The sequence below is a fragment of the Neoarius graeffei genome, chromosome 23, assembly GCF_027579695.1.
Source record: "Neoarius graeffei isolate fNeoGra1 chromosome 23, fNeoGra1.pri, whole genome shotgun sequence".
Lineage (NCBI taxonomy): Eukaryota > Metazoa > Chordata > Actinopteri > Siluriformes > Ariidae > Neoarius > Neoarius graeffei.
In genome coordinates this window covers 14,202,062-14,218,048 of record NC_083591.1, presented here as the reverse complement: position 1 = coordinate 14,218,048, position 15,987 = coordinate 14,202,062, and the positions used below count along the sequence as shown (strand labels likewise).

Sequence of the window (15,987 nt, the reverse complement as noted above, 5' to 3'; positions counted from 1 at the left end):
TTTAGCTAAAACTTGAATGTACTTCATAGTAGAGGACCTGGGTTGGATATGTGTGCACATAATTTAGGAGAGGATAACTTAACTGTTATAGGCTAATTTGAACCCAAGGAACAATTTGGGATGTGTGCCAAAATCGCTATCGGGGGTGAACAGGCCGAAAATTACCAATCCAAGATGGCTGCCGGTAGCCATGTTGAAAATATCAGTTTTTGAACCACTCACCACAGAAGTATGTGCAATACCTCATTTTATGGGTTTTTGGGAATGGGGAATCCATTAGTGACATCATTTTCATGATTGAAGGAAAAGGGAACAAGCTATGGTCAAGGGCAAGTTAAAAAAAACACCAAAAATTGGCCAAAATTGTAGCTTCACAGAAAACATGAGAAAAACAGAATAACCCTACGTCAAACATGAAATCATGGAATTGGGAGACCTATGCACATAATTTAGGAGAGTATAAGAAGACAAGCATTTGATTAATATCAAGAAATTGTATTTTCAATCATACTATTATGATCAATGGAATGTTAACTTAAAGTGAAAAATCCAAAGCAAAACTTATTACTTTAGTAGGCAGCAATATATTGAGAGCCTAAATGTTTAACAGCCAACAATACGACTTTTAACATCACATTATTACTGTTTATGTGTCACATAAACCAGGGTCAGGAACATGAAGAGTAACACAATACTGTAATCCCGTAATACCGGCGGCCATCTTGGACTGGTAATTTTCAGGCTGTTTGCCCCCAATAGCGATTTTGGCACACATCCCAAGTTATTCCTTGGGTTCAAACTAGCCTATAACAGTTGAGTTATCCTCTCCTAAATTATGTGCACACATATCCAACCCAGGTCCTAGACTATCAACTTGAACATGTGAAAACAAAAAGAGTTTAGTTTTATCTGCATTTAAGACAAGTTTTAAATCATAAAAGATTATTTTGAACAGCATTGAAAGCTAGCTGGATTTGAACAAGAGCCTGGGATGGTGTGGATGCGGAACTGTACAGTATAGTACCGTGTCATCTGCATAAAAGTGAAAATTTGCATTGGAAACATTTTGATTAATATTATTGATGTAGAGAATGAATAGGAGTGGTCCCAGGACCGACCCCTGTGGCACGCCTTCGGTTATCATGAGAGAATCGGATGTAAAACCTTCCGTCTGTACGCACTCAGTCCGATCAGAGAGATAGTTATGGTATCTTAACTGCATCATTGTATATTCTTCATTGTCGGTTTTGAGGATGATCTCATAGGATCATCTCTCACACTGTTTTCTATAAATCCTTCATTTGCTCTCTTCTTCCTTTCGGTTTTCTGTGTCAGGCAGTGGTAAGTTTGCTTTGTTTCGTTCACTTTCTGACATTTTCTTCCCGTTTCCTGCTCTAAACAACATAACCGTACCTCTTTCTCCTACGCAGCTAATATTTGAACATGTTTTTTGACATGCATACATATTTATGTATGGTATGTAACACCTTATTGTGTGATATTCCTCCCATAAGTCACCCTTATGTCTATGCCTAACTCTGAGTATGTGGAATATGGAGGTATAATGACATTTTTTTTAGACCAAAGAAAGGTTAAACAGAGGTATTTAAGTGTTTGGATGGTGTAATCCATGCCGTTTCAATCATTACAGCCGAACTAATAGCGATTAACTTTTGGGTCATGTGAGAGACGAGTGCTTTTATGCTTTCATCAACGTAATCTCATGTTCCAGCCATGGCAACGAAGCATAATGCAAGATAGCCAGTTATTAACATTGCTGCCACATGAGGACAGTGTTTGCCAAGGTTTAAAAAAAAAGATCTTTTGACTAACAGTGGCCTGTCTAATAGGGATTCTTCGAAGAAGAGGAGAGTAAGGAGTTTATCTACAAAGAGCCGAAGCTCACAGGCCTTTCGGAGATTTCTCAGAGGCTCCTCAAACTCTACTCTGACAAGTTTGGAGCGGATAACGTTAAAATGATCCAGGACTCCAACAAGGTGTCGTCTTCTGCTTCTCCCCTCACTTATGTTTATTTTTGTATCTCTGAACTCTTCTTAAAATTAACGGTTGCTTCTAAAACACTGTCTTTAATGCCATTGTCTTTAATGTCTGGGTCCAGGTGAACCCCAAAGACCTGGATCCTAAATTCGCCTACATTCAGGTCACATATGTGGTGCCATACTTTGATGAGAAGGAGCAACAGGAAAAGAAGACCGATTTCGAGAGGAATCACAACATCAATCGCTTCGTCTTCGAGACACCCTTTACTCTTTCAGGCAAGAAGCATGGCGACGTGGAGGAACAGTGCAAGAGGCGCACCATCCTGACCAGTGAGTTGGACGACATTTCATCACTATATCCACTGTTTTTATATGAAAATAGACGCTACTGAAATTGCATTACAGTAAAGCAGCTATTTGTAAGATTTAGAGCTTTGTGCCGAAAACAGACAAGTCTTCCCCTTCCACCTAACTGATCCCACCATTCTGTTGAAACTGTTTGTCCCTTATGGGTATCTTATTAAGAGAAAGGGTCAGACGTGAGTAGGTCTGTTCTGGCTGGGGAAGAAAAATGTAAAAAGAAGTCTGAAACGTAGACAATTTTCTGATCCATTGTATGGCATAGAAGCAAAAAAAAAAAGGTATATTTAAATAATACTGGCTGGCTTTGAGTGGTATATCAGGTATATTCCTTTCAGCTAGCAAGATACTGAACAAGTTGAAGACGAGAAAAAAGCCAGCCAATATTATTATTATTATTATTATTATTATAGATACACACTCTCTTTTCCAGTTTTTCGATGTCCGTTGGTATGTTTTTCTCTTGTAATCAGAGGGGAACCATCAGGGCCTTTTAGTCCTTCAGAGAAGGCCCAAACATATCAGCATTTCAAATGTTATATTTAATTGCTTTCAGTCTATCATAATTTCATTATAATTATTCTCTTCTTATTTGGCCTCATTGTCTATCAAATTTGCTTCAGAAATGAAAGGGTTACTGTCCAGAAAACATTAAAATCCAATGAGATTTGTTTTGTTTGTTGTCTCTAAGCAGAGAAGAGTTTAGAGCTGGCTCACTCATTGGTTAGGACTTCATTGCTGGGACAGAAGGCCATGGCAGTGTATGTTTATGTAGGAAGTGACCGATGAATCAACCAATCAGATTTTGATTTATAGTGGGAGGGACCAAAAATGTATCACCCTTGGCCTCTTGAAGGTCATTGCAAGCTTAACCGTGAGTCGGTGCCATCAGCGCAGCAGTGAAGTCACCTTCCAGCTGGTGCCGCGTTCATCAGTAGTGTTAGCGAATGCTAATAAAGCAGTCAAGTCAATGCTTTCGACAGCACAGGCTAACGACCGAGAAACTAATGCCGCTTTTCCACTACCAACGCGGCTGAGTTGGGCTGAGCCGTGCGGTGCTGAGTTGGGCTGAGTCGAGCTGAGCGGGGCTGTTGGAGTTGCATTTCGACTACAACCGTGCTGAACCGTGCTGGCTGGAAGTGGGTGGACACATTGGGTGGAGTTAGCGAAAGTGGGTGGACGTCACGTGATGTCGTTAGACGGCGCAAACAGTGACATCAGTGACCTTTTAAGCGGTAGTCTCACGACCCGGATAGTAAACAAACATGGAGGACATGGAGTCGTTAGTGTTGCTGGTTTTGGTGCTGTGGCTTGTTGTCACCGACAACGCCAACAGATACTGGCAAGAGCGTATAGATGAGGCGAGGCGCATAAGGCTTCAGAAATTCTCGTAATTCTCCTTCTTCCGGGTTTACGGTGTTTACAGATCCCAGTGTGCTCGCGGGGCGTGTGTGGGCATGTGAGGACACTCCTCCTCACCAATCAGTGCACAGGGGAGTGTCTCCTCACGCCCCCAGCCCCACTCGGCTCGGTTTGGCTCGCTTCAGCCCTACTCCAAAACCGTGCGAGTTTTGGGTGCTGAGTAGGGCTGAAGCGAGCTGAGTCGTGCTGTTCTGAGGTAGTCGAAACGCGAGCCGTGTCGGGCTGAAGTGAGCTGAAGTGAGCTGAAAAAGGGTAGTGGAAAAGGGCCATAAGATTTCTGTCTCCAGACTCTTCTTCCACGTACGCTCGCTACAGTATTTTTCACTCAGACTTAAGTATTCATTTCCCTGAGTAATTTACTTAGTCACTTTTAAAATCAACATCAGCAACTACACACAACGGCGCAACCTAGCAGCCTGCCGCTAATCCCTTGCAAAATCCTTTGCCCTGTTGCTTTTTTGGTGTGTCTGGCTAAGTTTTGGCCGAAATGAAGTCCCAGCTCTAATAGTAACGGTTTGGCACCGCTTGTAAATACGTGTGAAGAATATCTAATGAAGTTTTGGTAGCCTTTCAGGTGTTCAACGCATCTTTCTCTTTCCCGGTGAACAAATAAATGTTTGTGCATGCACAGCAGAAAACTTTCTGATTGAATATTCGCATCAGCTCTGATGTGCGATGTCATGTTGTCTTGATAACCATGCAATATCGTAAACCATATTCAACGCTCATTCTCCACTGGGCAGAGTGACGTAATACACAAAGGATAAGCGATATGCTAACAATATTGCATGCTATCAAACTGAATGAAACCTGCTAGAAGGGAATAGAACACGTTTTTATTCCATCGAAAAAGTGTCCTGTACGTATAATAATATGTATTATTTATTTTCTCCACTTCTAAAAAAATTCCGAAATTATTTTTACATTGCTAATTAATGGATGATTGTTCATTGGTGAATAGCGAGCTCCATGTTCCCGTACCTGAAGAAGCGGATCCAGGTGGTGAAGCAGCATAGCACAGAGATGAACCCCATCGAGGTGGCCATCGATGAGATGAGCCGCAAAGTGTCTGAACTCAACCAGCTCTGCAAGATGGACGAGGTGGACATGATCCGGCTGCAGCTCAAGCTTCAGGGCAGTGTCAGTGTGAAGGTACACACAAGCATCTACACGCGCACACATACACACACATGAGGATGCATCTTGAAGATACAACTGCAGCAGAAGATTTTTACGTCATACCTTACTTACTTCAGCACCTTGTTCTTACCAAAACAATATAGCAATGGGGTGAGTATATTTTACACCAAAGGATTATATCAGAAAGATTATAGTCGCAAAGTATGCTTGTGCCTGCCCTAATTCCTTCCTGAAATGAATAATAAACACCAATCAGAAATGAGATTTTAACAGTGTTGTGTTACAAGTCTTTTTAACTTTTTCTGCAGGTAAACGCAGGACCAATGGCTTACGCTCGAGCATTTTTGGAGGAGAAAAATGCAAAGAAATATCCAGACAACCAGGTCAAGTTGCTCAAAGAGATCTTCAGGTACCATTGAATATTTACAACAAACTTTGACGCTGCTCTCCACGCTACTGATGTTTAGTATTTGATGCTTGAACTTGATGTTTAGGGGCTGAAGACACCAAGTGATGAAGCGTTTCAGGTGGTATTTTGCCCCTTTCTTCCTGCAAACAGGTCTTAAGGTGTGCAACAGTACGGCGGCATCATGGTCATATTTTTCATTTCAAAAGTCACCACACATTCTCTGTCGGGAACAGTGGGGACAGGCACCCTCTTCTTCCACAGCCATGCCTTTGTAATGTGTGCAGAATGTAGTTTCAACAGAATTGTCTTGTTGAAATATCCCTGGAAAAGATGTCGTCTTGAAGAAGGCAGCATATGTTGCTCCAAAATCTGTGTACTTTTCTGCATTAATGCTCCATCACAGAAGTGTAAGTGACCTTTGCCAAGGGCACTGACACAACCCCATAGCATGACAGACCCTGGCTTTTGGACTTGTTTCAGGTAACAGCTACTACCAGGTCCTCGGCCCATCTTTGCTCCTTAAAGCCTAAAGGCCAATCTATGCTGACAACCCAGTCCTCACAGATGGCATCTGCGAAGCCCCCCCCTTCGCAGACGCTCTGCGCGCACCTCCCAAAAATTGTGACCACCGCAGACAGCGTCGCAGACAAGAGGGCTCTGATTGGTCCACTCTACATCCGCTGTACATGCACTTCCGCTTCCCTACTTTCCCGGTTTGTTTTGTTTTCACGACCGCCATTTTTAAAAACACGAGCGAAGATGGAGCAGCACGAAGAGCGGTTGATCGAGGAAGTGAGGAAGTACGTACATCTATACGACTCCAGTTCTAGTCATTATAAGTAACCGGAGGATAAACACTCCACTAACCACACCCACCAGCTACTCCTAGCGATTTCGCGACTTCACGCCCCCTTGCGTTGTGGCGGTGAATAACATCGCGCACGCCTATTACTCCCCGCTCAACGATAAATTACAACTGTCTGCGAAAAGCTATCTGCGAAAGCCTTGTCACAAGAGCATGCAGAGGCCCTTATGATTAGTGTCCGAAATCACTCACTACTACCTACTCACTATCTAGGGAATTCTATTTAAAGGACGATATAGTGAGCTCATCTGTAAAATGTAAAAACACTTTTGGACACTAGTCCGTCGCGCCGGTATTTACGTCACACAATTAAAACGTGCCAGATCAGTCAACTGGTGGGTTTTCAAAATAATACATACATGCATGTGTTTTTGTGATAAATCCATATTATACTAAGCGTATTTCCCACATTAATCAATACAAAGTACCTGCATCTTTCAGTTCTTTTTAAATCAAGGCTGAATACTTTCTTTCTTCTTTGCCGCTGCCTTTTCTCATCTCATCTCATTATCTCTAGCCGCTTTATCCTGTTCTACAGGGTCGCAGGCAAGCTGGAGCCTATCCCAGCTGACTACGGGCGGAAGGCGGGGTACACCCTGGACAAGTCGCCAGGTCATCACAGGGCTGACACATAGACACAGACAACCATTCACACTCACATTCACACCTACGGTCAATTTAGAGTCACCAGTTAACCTAACCTGCATGTCTTTGGACTGTGGGGGAAACCGGAGCACCCGGAGGAAACCCACGCGGACACGGGGAGAACATGCAAACTCCGCACAGAAAGGCCCTCGCCGGCCACGGGGCTCGAACCCGGACCTTCTTGCTGTGAGGCGACAGCGCTAACCACTACACCACCGTGCCGCCGCCGCTGCCTTTTATTAAATCAAATTTGAGGCTTTTGTTTAAATCCTCGCTCCGCACTGTAACTTTTATTCTTGTATTTTCTCTGTCTTATTATTATTATCGGTCTCTGCCATTTTAGCTTTTTTCTATTCTACTTGAATGCAAAGTTTTCTATTGTACTTGAATGTCCGTTTTTAATGTTTCTTCTTCTGCCTGTTCACCCCAACATGCTTTTTTTTTTCTTTCAGCATGACGGTATATACAGTATTGCTTGGTTAGTGCCCATCGGTTGTCCACTACTTTTCCCAGTGCATTGTGGAATACTATGAATCCACTATATAGGGCGTAATAATTCTCACTATACATTCGGACTGCACTACAAAATGGCAAATACTGATACTGATACTGATTTTGTCCCAAATCATGATTACAATCACCCGTTGACATCAACTGTTTCAAATCACATCATTATTGAATTGTTTTACCTCATTACAAGCCCTAAATTGCCCCCGACTCTTTTTGGAATGTGTTATAGGACTGAAATGCAGGAATGGATGTACAGTACATTAACAAATGACATGAAGTTGACCAGAGAACGCATGAAGTATCTTAGGTTCATACTGTCTGCAGTGACATACATGCCAAAGTAAATTTAGAAGTCACGGCTTTCTTTTTTATTTGCATTTTTCCATATCATCCCACCTTCTCCTGATTTGGGGTTGTAATTAACCAAGGTGTTTGAGATGAAGATCGTCATGGATTAGAAATGCTGTCTACAAAAAGAAGCAACCATTCTTAGCTGATTGATTGGATTGTCTTTGGTGCAGGAGGGAGTTTATGTAATTTTGAATTATTGTGCGATTCCTTCTCTTGTACATCTTTCACACCTTTTAGTCCATTTGCCGAGTCTGAATCTGAATGAAATTGATACATTTGTTTGCTGTTTGGTTTGATTTCATTGGTTGAGAGGTGTGTAGGGCTGAAAATGTACTCGTAAATCTCTTTCAGCCAACTGGTCAGAAATTACACCAATGGAAACAAGCTTTTGCCAAGTGCGTGGAAAAAAATGCTTTGATAATTATATAAATAATATTTAACAAGTTGGTGAGGATATTCAGGATACGTGACATTTTTGCAGTTCTACAGCTCTGGCTTAGTTTGAACAAAAAAAAAAAAGAAAACTCTTAATCTTTTTTTTTTTTGGTTCACAACTGTAATTGCTATTTTCTCACCTACCCAAACAAACCGCACAGACAGGGCAAAGGTGATTCCATTCAAACAGACTAAACACTGCATTCTAAGACCCTTTTATATGTTTATAGAGGATTTCGACATGACGTCACAGGTGACGTGACGCCCCGGTGTCCGCCATTTTGAAGGTCAAGCTAGCTAATGTCAACAACAGTAGCTAGTATGTTACTGTAGCAATGTTTACGTTCAGTCATTTGGATGACTGTTAAAACCTTTCAGTCTCAAGTTTTTCCTTTACTGGATTTACTAGTTTACTGAGCTAGCACGCTCGGGCAGGCTGGGAGCGAGCGCACTAGCTCGGGCAGGCTGGCGCGCTCGCTCCCAGCCTGCCCAAGTGCGCTAGCTCAGTAAACTAGTAAATACAGTAAAGGAAAAACTTATAACGGGCCATGTCTCAACAGACTAAGAAGTTATTTCAATGACATTTAATAACATTTTGTTTATCCTGAGGACCGAAAGTAAATGAAAATGTGAACAAATCTTAGCTGTCAGTGAACAATCCTGGTGGAAGCAGGTAAACGTCGTTCTCCAAGCCTGCTAACCTCAATTTTTGCAAATTCCTCTCCCTCTGCTCGCCCTGTAAATGCCCTACGTCGCTGGATAGTGAAGGTGTTTTCTGCATCTCGCTCCTTTTTCTTTTATGTTTTTTCCCTGGTATTTCCCACACGCCTGACTGCAGGTCAGGAAGATCACCCGCGCTGCAAAGCCAGAAAAAGATAGCCTGGTAACGTGTACGGATCACGTACACCAGCATCATTGATTTTCTGGTGATATCGCTTCTTACTCGCGTCATCTAGGCCGGATAAAATACTCGACAATGAGACCGTCAAAATGGCGCCGGCTACTTGTTGACATGGCAACGGTCACGTGGGTCGAAAACCTCTATACCTGTTAAGGATAGTATTTCAGGACTGTGCTACAACATTATTTAAATCACTTCCAGCCAGGCTTGTAGTACTCAAGTCCAGGACTCGGACTCAAGTCCGACTCGTGTCCTAATTTTAAGGACTCGTGACTCGACTTGGACTTGAGCACTGATGATTCGGACTTGTGCATTAACTGCATTTGAACTCATAAATTGGAGACGAGGACTCTGATTTTTATGCCTCTGCCACCGTAAGGTGCAGGAGGCATTATGTTTTTGGGTTGTCCGTGTGTGCGTCCGTCCCAAAACCTTGTGAATGCGATATCTCAAAGGCTAATGAAAGGAATTTCACCAAACTTTCACCATTTGTGCGCTTTGGGACAAACATGAACTGATTAGATTTTGAGATCAAAAGGTCTAAGGTCAAGGTCACTGTGAGGTCAAATGTCTGTCTGAAAACCTTGTGAACACAATATCTCCAAGGCAGATGAAAGGAATTTCACCAAACTTTCACCATTTGTGCACTTGGGGACACAGATAAACTGATTAGATTTTGAGGTCAAAAGGTCTAAGGTCAAGGTCACTGTGAGGTCAGATGTCTGTCCGAAAACCTTGTGAACACAGTATCTCCAAGGCTACTACAAGTAATTTCACCAGGTCAAGATTACTGTGAGGTCAAATGTCCATCCCCAAATCACAACTTAATGAGGCGTGTAGTCTACCAGGTGGAGGCATCCCCATCGACGCCGTTGGCGTCGAGTTCTATCTAGTTTCTTTATTTTTTTGTAACGTGCCATAATAATTTGACATAAGATATTTATATCTACATTAATTTTTGTACTAATTTCATGCAAGAGTGTCACACCTGCGTGCCTCTTGCGCACGCACCGTAAATGACTCACACCTGCACAGGATTAAGGCCCAACCAGCACGCCTATTTAAGAACTGTGAAAACACACTTACTTTGCGAAGTATTGAGTTGCATTGCTGACACATTACCAAGCCTTATTTCCTTGTTTGGTTTCCTGATCCCTGATTTCCTCTTTTCTCGTCTTTGATTCTGCCAAGTCTACGATAGCCTGTTTGTGTTTCGCTCGACCTATTGCCTGTTTCACCGTTTTACGATTTTGCCTGCCGTTCTGGATTGTTTATCTGTCTTCATTTGTATTAATAAATGCACCTTCTGCACTTACATCCGTCTCCCAACCATCTCTGACAGAATACTTCACACTCCCTGATAAAGAGAAGCACATTCACCTGTTCATACGTCATGTTCAGGAACAAACTAATGTTAATGGTGCTAAAACAGCCACCGTCAAATGGTGCAGTTGGAGTCTTGTTCTCGGACTCGACTCAAATTTTTTTTTTTTAATGACTTGGACTTGACTCAGACTTGAACACTGGGGACTCGAGACTGGACTTGGACTCGAGGTTTAGCGACTACAACACTGCTTATATACAGGGATCCCAGACGTCCGCTATTTAGCGGAATTCCGCTATTTTTCTAGCCAAAGTGGTGGTGTTTTTTTTTTTTTTTAAATCTCTTGTATATCTGTTAAAAATATGTTTGTTTAAGTAAAATGACCAGCAGAATACGTTCTGATTTGGTTTGCTTGTTTAGCGATGTTTTTGTCAGCTTCGTTTGTTCTCGTTGACATTCGGGAACACTCGGAAGTTAAATTGATGTAAATACCGCGAGACTGTACGCGATAGAACGAGAAAACAATATGGCTGCACCCATTTGCTAGAAAATGTGTTTTAACTCCATTCGTGCTTTTGTTTCTAATGCATTGAACTTAATTCAATATGCAGGGCTGTGAAATTTCCACGGACTCTGTCGCGAAAAATATCTTCACAAAACGTCTATTTTTGCATTAAAAATCATTGGGGGGGGGGGGGGGGGGGTCTAGTCGGTTTTAATTGCCTTGCACGAGACCGGCGGCTCAATACAGTCGAACTCGCGGAGTTTTATGCCAGCTGAGCATGGAACACGTCTTGACTGCGACTCAGGAGCAGTGTTGCCAGATTGGGCGGTTTCAAGTGCATTTTGGTGGGTTTTGAACATATTTTGGGCTGGAAAACGTCAGTAGTATCTGGCAACACTGCTCAGGAGTGCATGACAGAGCTAAAAATAGCTATTGCGTGACCTGGCACCACGTACGTGAATTTTGTACTTACAGGGTGCAAGATCAGACATAGTTAAGATGCCATCAAAAAGGAAAGCTAAGGAGGTGTTTGAGAGAGATGCAAAGAGGGCTAGAAAAGAACACACAGACAGACTGAAGGAAAAGATGAAAAAGAACAAGTTTGCAAAACTGAAAGAGATGGTGTTAAAGAAAAGAAAATTAAAAGACTTTCATTAGATGCTGTTTGACAGACTATGAACATTTTGTAAATAGCTTTAATAGAGGAATGCAAATACTATAGAACTAATAACTAATAGCCTTACTGAAAGATGAATTGAAAGAAATAGCTGGGAGTGATGCAAAGAGGACTAGAAGGAGCCAGAAGTAAAAGAAAAGATGTAAATAATATATTAGATAAGAAACATTAGTTTTTTTAAACTTTTGCTCTGTAGACAAGAGACATTGTGACAGACTCTTGGAAAAAGCCAGGACATAATACAAGAATTAAGTGTAATTTGGAAGACAACAGGTATCTCTCACTTAAATATTGAGCATGATTTTTCACAAAGTCATTTTGAAAGGCCCATCAAAGTTTTCTTTTATTAACATTTCTTTAAATTGTTATTTACACATTTTTTTTACTTTTATTTTGATTAAGAGATAAAATACATAGGCACTTATTAGATATTTCAAGGTATTTTACATGGATCTTTCATTTTAAAAGAGAAAACTGTTGATAGGTATTTTATATGGCAAAATGAAGACCAAGACTAGTCAAATATTTACTTGTTGAGATCAATTTTTTACTTGCAGGAAATGCTCAGAATACACCATATAACACCTAAAATGGCTTGGTGTCTGTGGCCCTGCAGGCCCCAGAACCCCAGCTTATGCTGGGGGGCTGTGCCCCTCAGACCCCCCTTTTCCTCGGATTTCTTATTTACAATTTCACAGCCCTGAATATGTCGTGGAAAAAAGATATCGTCCATAAAAGAGATAGCGGAACAGTGTCCGGGTTAGAAGAAGTATATTCTTCAAAGCTACATTTTCATCTAATTTTTATAAAGAACAATTTTTTTTTTGCCACTTATGTCATTGATTACAAAATATGGCATCAAATAGATACACATTATTGTTAAATTCTGTTGCTTTTCTATGTTAAATCTATGTAAAAAATGTGTTCTATAGCATCTTTAAATGTTAAAATCTCAACAGCTTCAGGGGGCTTCACCCCCTGTACCCCCAGCAGGGGCGCTGCCCCTGCACCCCGCAAAGGGCTTGCAGCCCCCTTGACCCCTGCTGATAGTTTCTTACATTCCTCTATTTTTTTCAATTACTGCTGGGATCCCTGTATATATGAGAACATGCCATTGTTTGAGTCTCTGTGTGGACAGGGCAGACCAACCAGTCTGTGTCCTCTTGCAGGCAGTTTGCGGACGCATGTGGTCAGGCTCTGGACGTGAATGAGCGGCTGATAAAGGAAGACCAGTTGGAGTACCAGGAGGAAATGAGAGCTCACTACAGAGACATGCTGAACGAGCTCTCGGCCATTATGAACGAACAGGTCTGTGATCTTTCTTAGAAGCCGCTTATTCATTCAGGAGTTCACTTAGCTGATTATGCTAGTCTCTGTTTACTTGGCAGTATGGTGAAGTGTACACAAAACACATTATTGTGTCTGCTTTTTGTGCTTATTTATATGTTTTGTCTCTTTGGCATGTAAAGATCCCACATGGAAGACACTCGGTTATAGAACGACCCAACGCCTTCTGAACTGCCCCTGAGTGTCCAGGAAGATGATTTTTTTTTTTACCCCAGGAACCTCGTCAGTGTTACTCTCAGTATGAGCCTTGTGGACGCTGAGAGGAAATGAATGAACTGAAAAATAGAATCAGAAGAAATGTTCAGAAACGTGTAAAAGGTTACAGTCCTGTGGATGATACAGACCAGGCAGCTGCTCTGTTTTGGTTGTGAAGGACACAGTACGACTTTTTTCCTGTACTTCCTGTACTACAACACGTACATGCGCGCACACACAGACACACTCCTCTTATATACACTCAAATTCACATATGCCTTCTCTCCTAGACCCTGTTCCTCTAGAAAACAGTGACCTTAATTACCTTGAGGTGTGTTCAACTACACAAGACTTTCTTACAATCTTATTCGAGGGCTTTTACCGAATCACTGAATCACATTGTGAACATTTACTCGATAGACTATCGGCTGTTTTAGGATTTTAAGGCTATCATTATCCTCATGTTCCAGTGTTTCCCGGATAGTCTTGTCGAACACACCTCTAGTTTGTGTATGAATGTAGACATGCCTAAAATAGCAGCGTTGTATCCTAACATTCACAAATCTCGCAACTCTCACATTTTGGAAACAGAAATGTACTGTTTTATAACTTTTTATGACTGAAAATGTGTTATTATGTCATGTACTGTTTGAAATTTGTATATAAGAATTATTAATATTTAAAATGTTTTGTTTTATATATAAATATATAAAAAACTATATATGATCTTTTTGTTGTTTTGATAAATTAAAGAAAAGTGAAAGAATTTGGTTTTTATCTTTGTTGGAATAAATTATTGCGTTTACTGAGAAACTGTAAACCTCAAAACGAAATGATAAAGTTTTTATATATTCTTAAAATTATGGAAAAATTATGCTTTAGCAAACATTTGGATAGTTTAGATAACATTTGGATACGAGGCAACAAAGCTTTTCTCCCCTTATCAAAAAGAAGTATACTTCAAGTTCATTTTATTAAGTATACTTAAGTAAAGTTTTGTGTACCAAGTATACTGATATCAATGTTCTTACTATATACTTGTAAGTAAACTAATCTAATACTTCTTGGGACTAAACTGGCCCACTTTTAGTTTATAAAAATATACTTTAAGTCTAAGAGAAGTAAACTTTGAGTATACAACTAGTATTTTTTATTTTGTACTTCAAGTATACCACAAGTAAACTTGTATACTAATAGTTTACTAGTTCTATACTTGTAGTCCACTCTTTAGTTAACAAAAGCATACTTAACTGGAAATATACTATGAGTTTACTTGTTTTATACTTCTAGTCCACTTTTTAGTTTATAAAAGTATACTTGATAGCATATTGGAAATATACTATTAGTTACTGGCTATATACATCTAGTCCACTTTTTAGTTTTGAAGTATGCCGCAATTACTCTTCTAGGTATGCTATTAGTTTTCTAGCCCTAACCCTTACCTCATGCACACTACTAGTAGACAATTTAAAGGAGATATGCAGAACCTGTATTTTTAAATACATTTCTAAGTGGATAGTATCTCCATCCTTGACTCTTGTATGCTGCATACATAGGAATTTTAAAAAATATATTTTTGGGAGTTAAAAATCGACCACAAAGTTGGCATTCGAACTGCCCCGCCAAGCCAGCCAGCCCTGAGTGAGTGACGTCACAGTGGTAACCGGTTTTAAGGCCGAGGCCTTTGACAGCTATAGACCAAAGCCAGACTCGGCAGGCGAAAGTGGTTGCAATGGCCTCTTCAATAGACCAAAGCCAGACTCGGCAGGCGAGAGTGGTTGCAATGGCCTCTTCATTCGGATTTATTAGAGATTCTTTGGATTCCTCAGATAGTAATACATCTGACTGTGACAGTCCTGAAATTGGTGTGTGTGTACATGCTACTGCTATACACGTAGAACCGTATCAGTTCGAACCATCGGAAAGTGAATCCAATAGTAACACGTCGGCCATGGAGGCCCCCACTTTATGAAATAAAGCCAAAGAACAAAGCCGTCTAGAGAATCGGATGGAATTGAACTGACAGTCTCATGTGACTCTCATTAAAAGACTCTCATAGCCATTATAACTTATGCAATATACATGGACATGCATGCATTTTCACTGATAAAACGTAAAAGGCTAATTAAATAATCAGAACTGAGACAATCACTCTGAAGCAAATCAAATAATCTTATACCGGTAACTTAAATACACAATACAAGTTACATGCATTAATCTAAATGCAGGTAAACAACGAGTGTTGTTGTTGTGATGTAACCAAATGAGAGTCGCATCTTACCCGTCTGTGTTCTCGCTTCTTGAAGGCCGATCTTGTGGCCGATTGTTTTGAAACAATCTGACTTTCAGTTCTTCGTTCATTCACTTCTTCCACATAAGGGCAAGATATTGCTACTGAGGCAAATATATCCAGTGGAGAAATCAGATGACTGGTCCACTCATTCTCCATTTTCTCCATACTGAGTACTCCGCCATTACTGCTCGGCTCACACTCCGGGAGAACTGGTGCAACTGAACTTACTTTCCTTTTCTTGTAGTTTTCTTTTCCTTTAATTGTTGGTACTGCACCTGCTTTCAATACGGGCTTATAGACAACGCTCCTCAACAGATCAGAGGTTTCGTACGAGTCATCAGTAAAATGTGCCCATGAATTTCTCGCAAAATGTGCCCAAAAAGCAACACATCTACGTGGCATGGAGATAAATTAGCTCAAAATGGAGGATCAAAGTTGCAGTCAGCTCTGTGTTTTAGTATAGTGAAAATGGCGATGATGATAGCCTTCCTGCGGTGACGTCACAGATGTCAAGGTCATTCATTCAGACCGCTACCTATATGAATCATTTTAATCATAAAAATTGCTATATTAGATTTATTGTTAACACTTAAAACTATTCCTATACCA

General features: G+C 40.8%; 1 protein-coding gene across 4 annotated transcripts in view; it reads left to right on the top strand.

Annotated features, from left to right (window-relative positions):
- dock10 (dedicator of cytokinesis 10) overlaps positions 1 to 13,851 on the top strand; it is a 282,351-nt gene extending 268,500 nt beyond the window's left edge. For all 4 annotated transcript variants that reach the window (XM_060905824.1, XM_060905826.1, XM_060905823.1 and 1 more), the window contains exons 51-56: positions 1,851 to 1,997; positions 2,120 to 2,330; positions 4,744 to 4,934; positions 5,231 to 5,331; positions 12,713 to 12,851; positions 13,013 to 13,851. In XM_060905824.1, coding sequence (XP_060761807.1) covers positions 1,851 to 1,997; positions 2,120 to 2,330; positions 4,744 to 4,934; positions 5,231 to 5,331; positions 12,713 to 12,851; positions 13,013 to 13,060 — 837 coding nt within the window. In that variant the 3' untranslated portion in view covers positions 13,061 to 13,851. The remainder of the gene's footprint in view (positions 1 to 1,850; positions 1,998 to 2,119; positions 2,331 to 4,743; positions 4,935 to 5,230; positions 5,332 to 12,712; positions 12,852 to 13,012) is intronic.
- Positions 13,852 to 15,987: the final 2,136 nt, after the last annotated feature.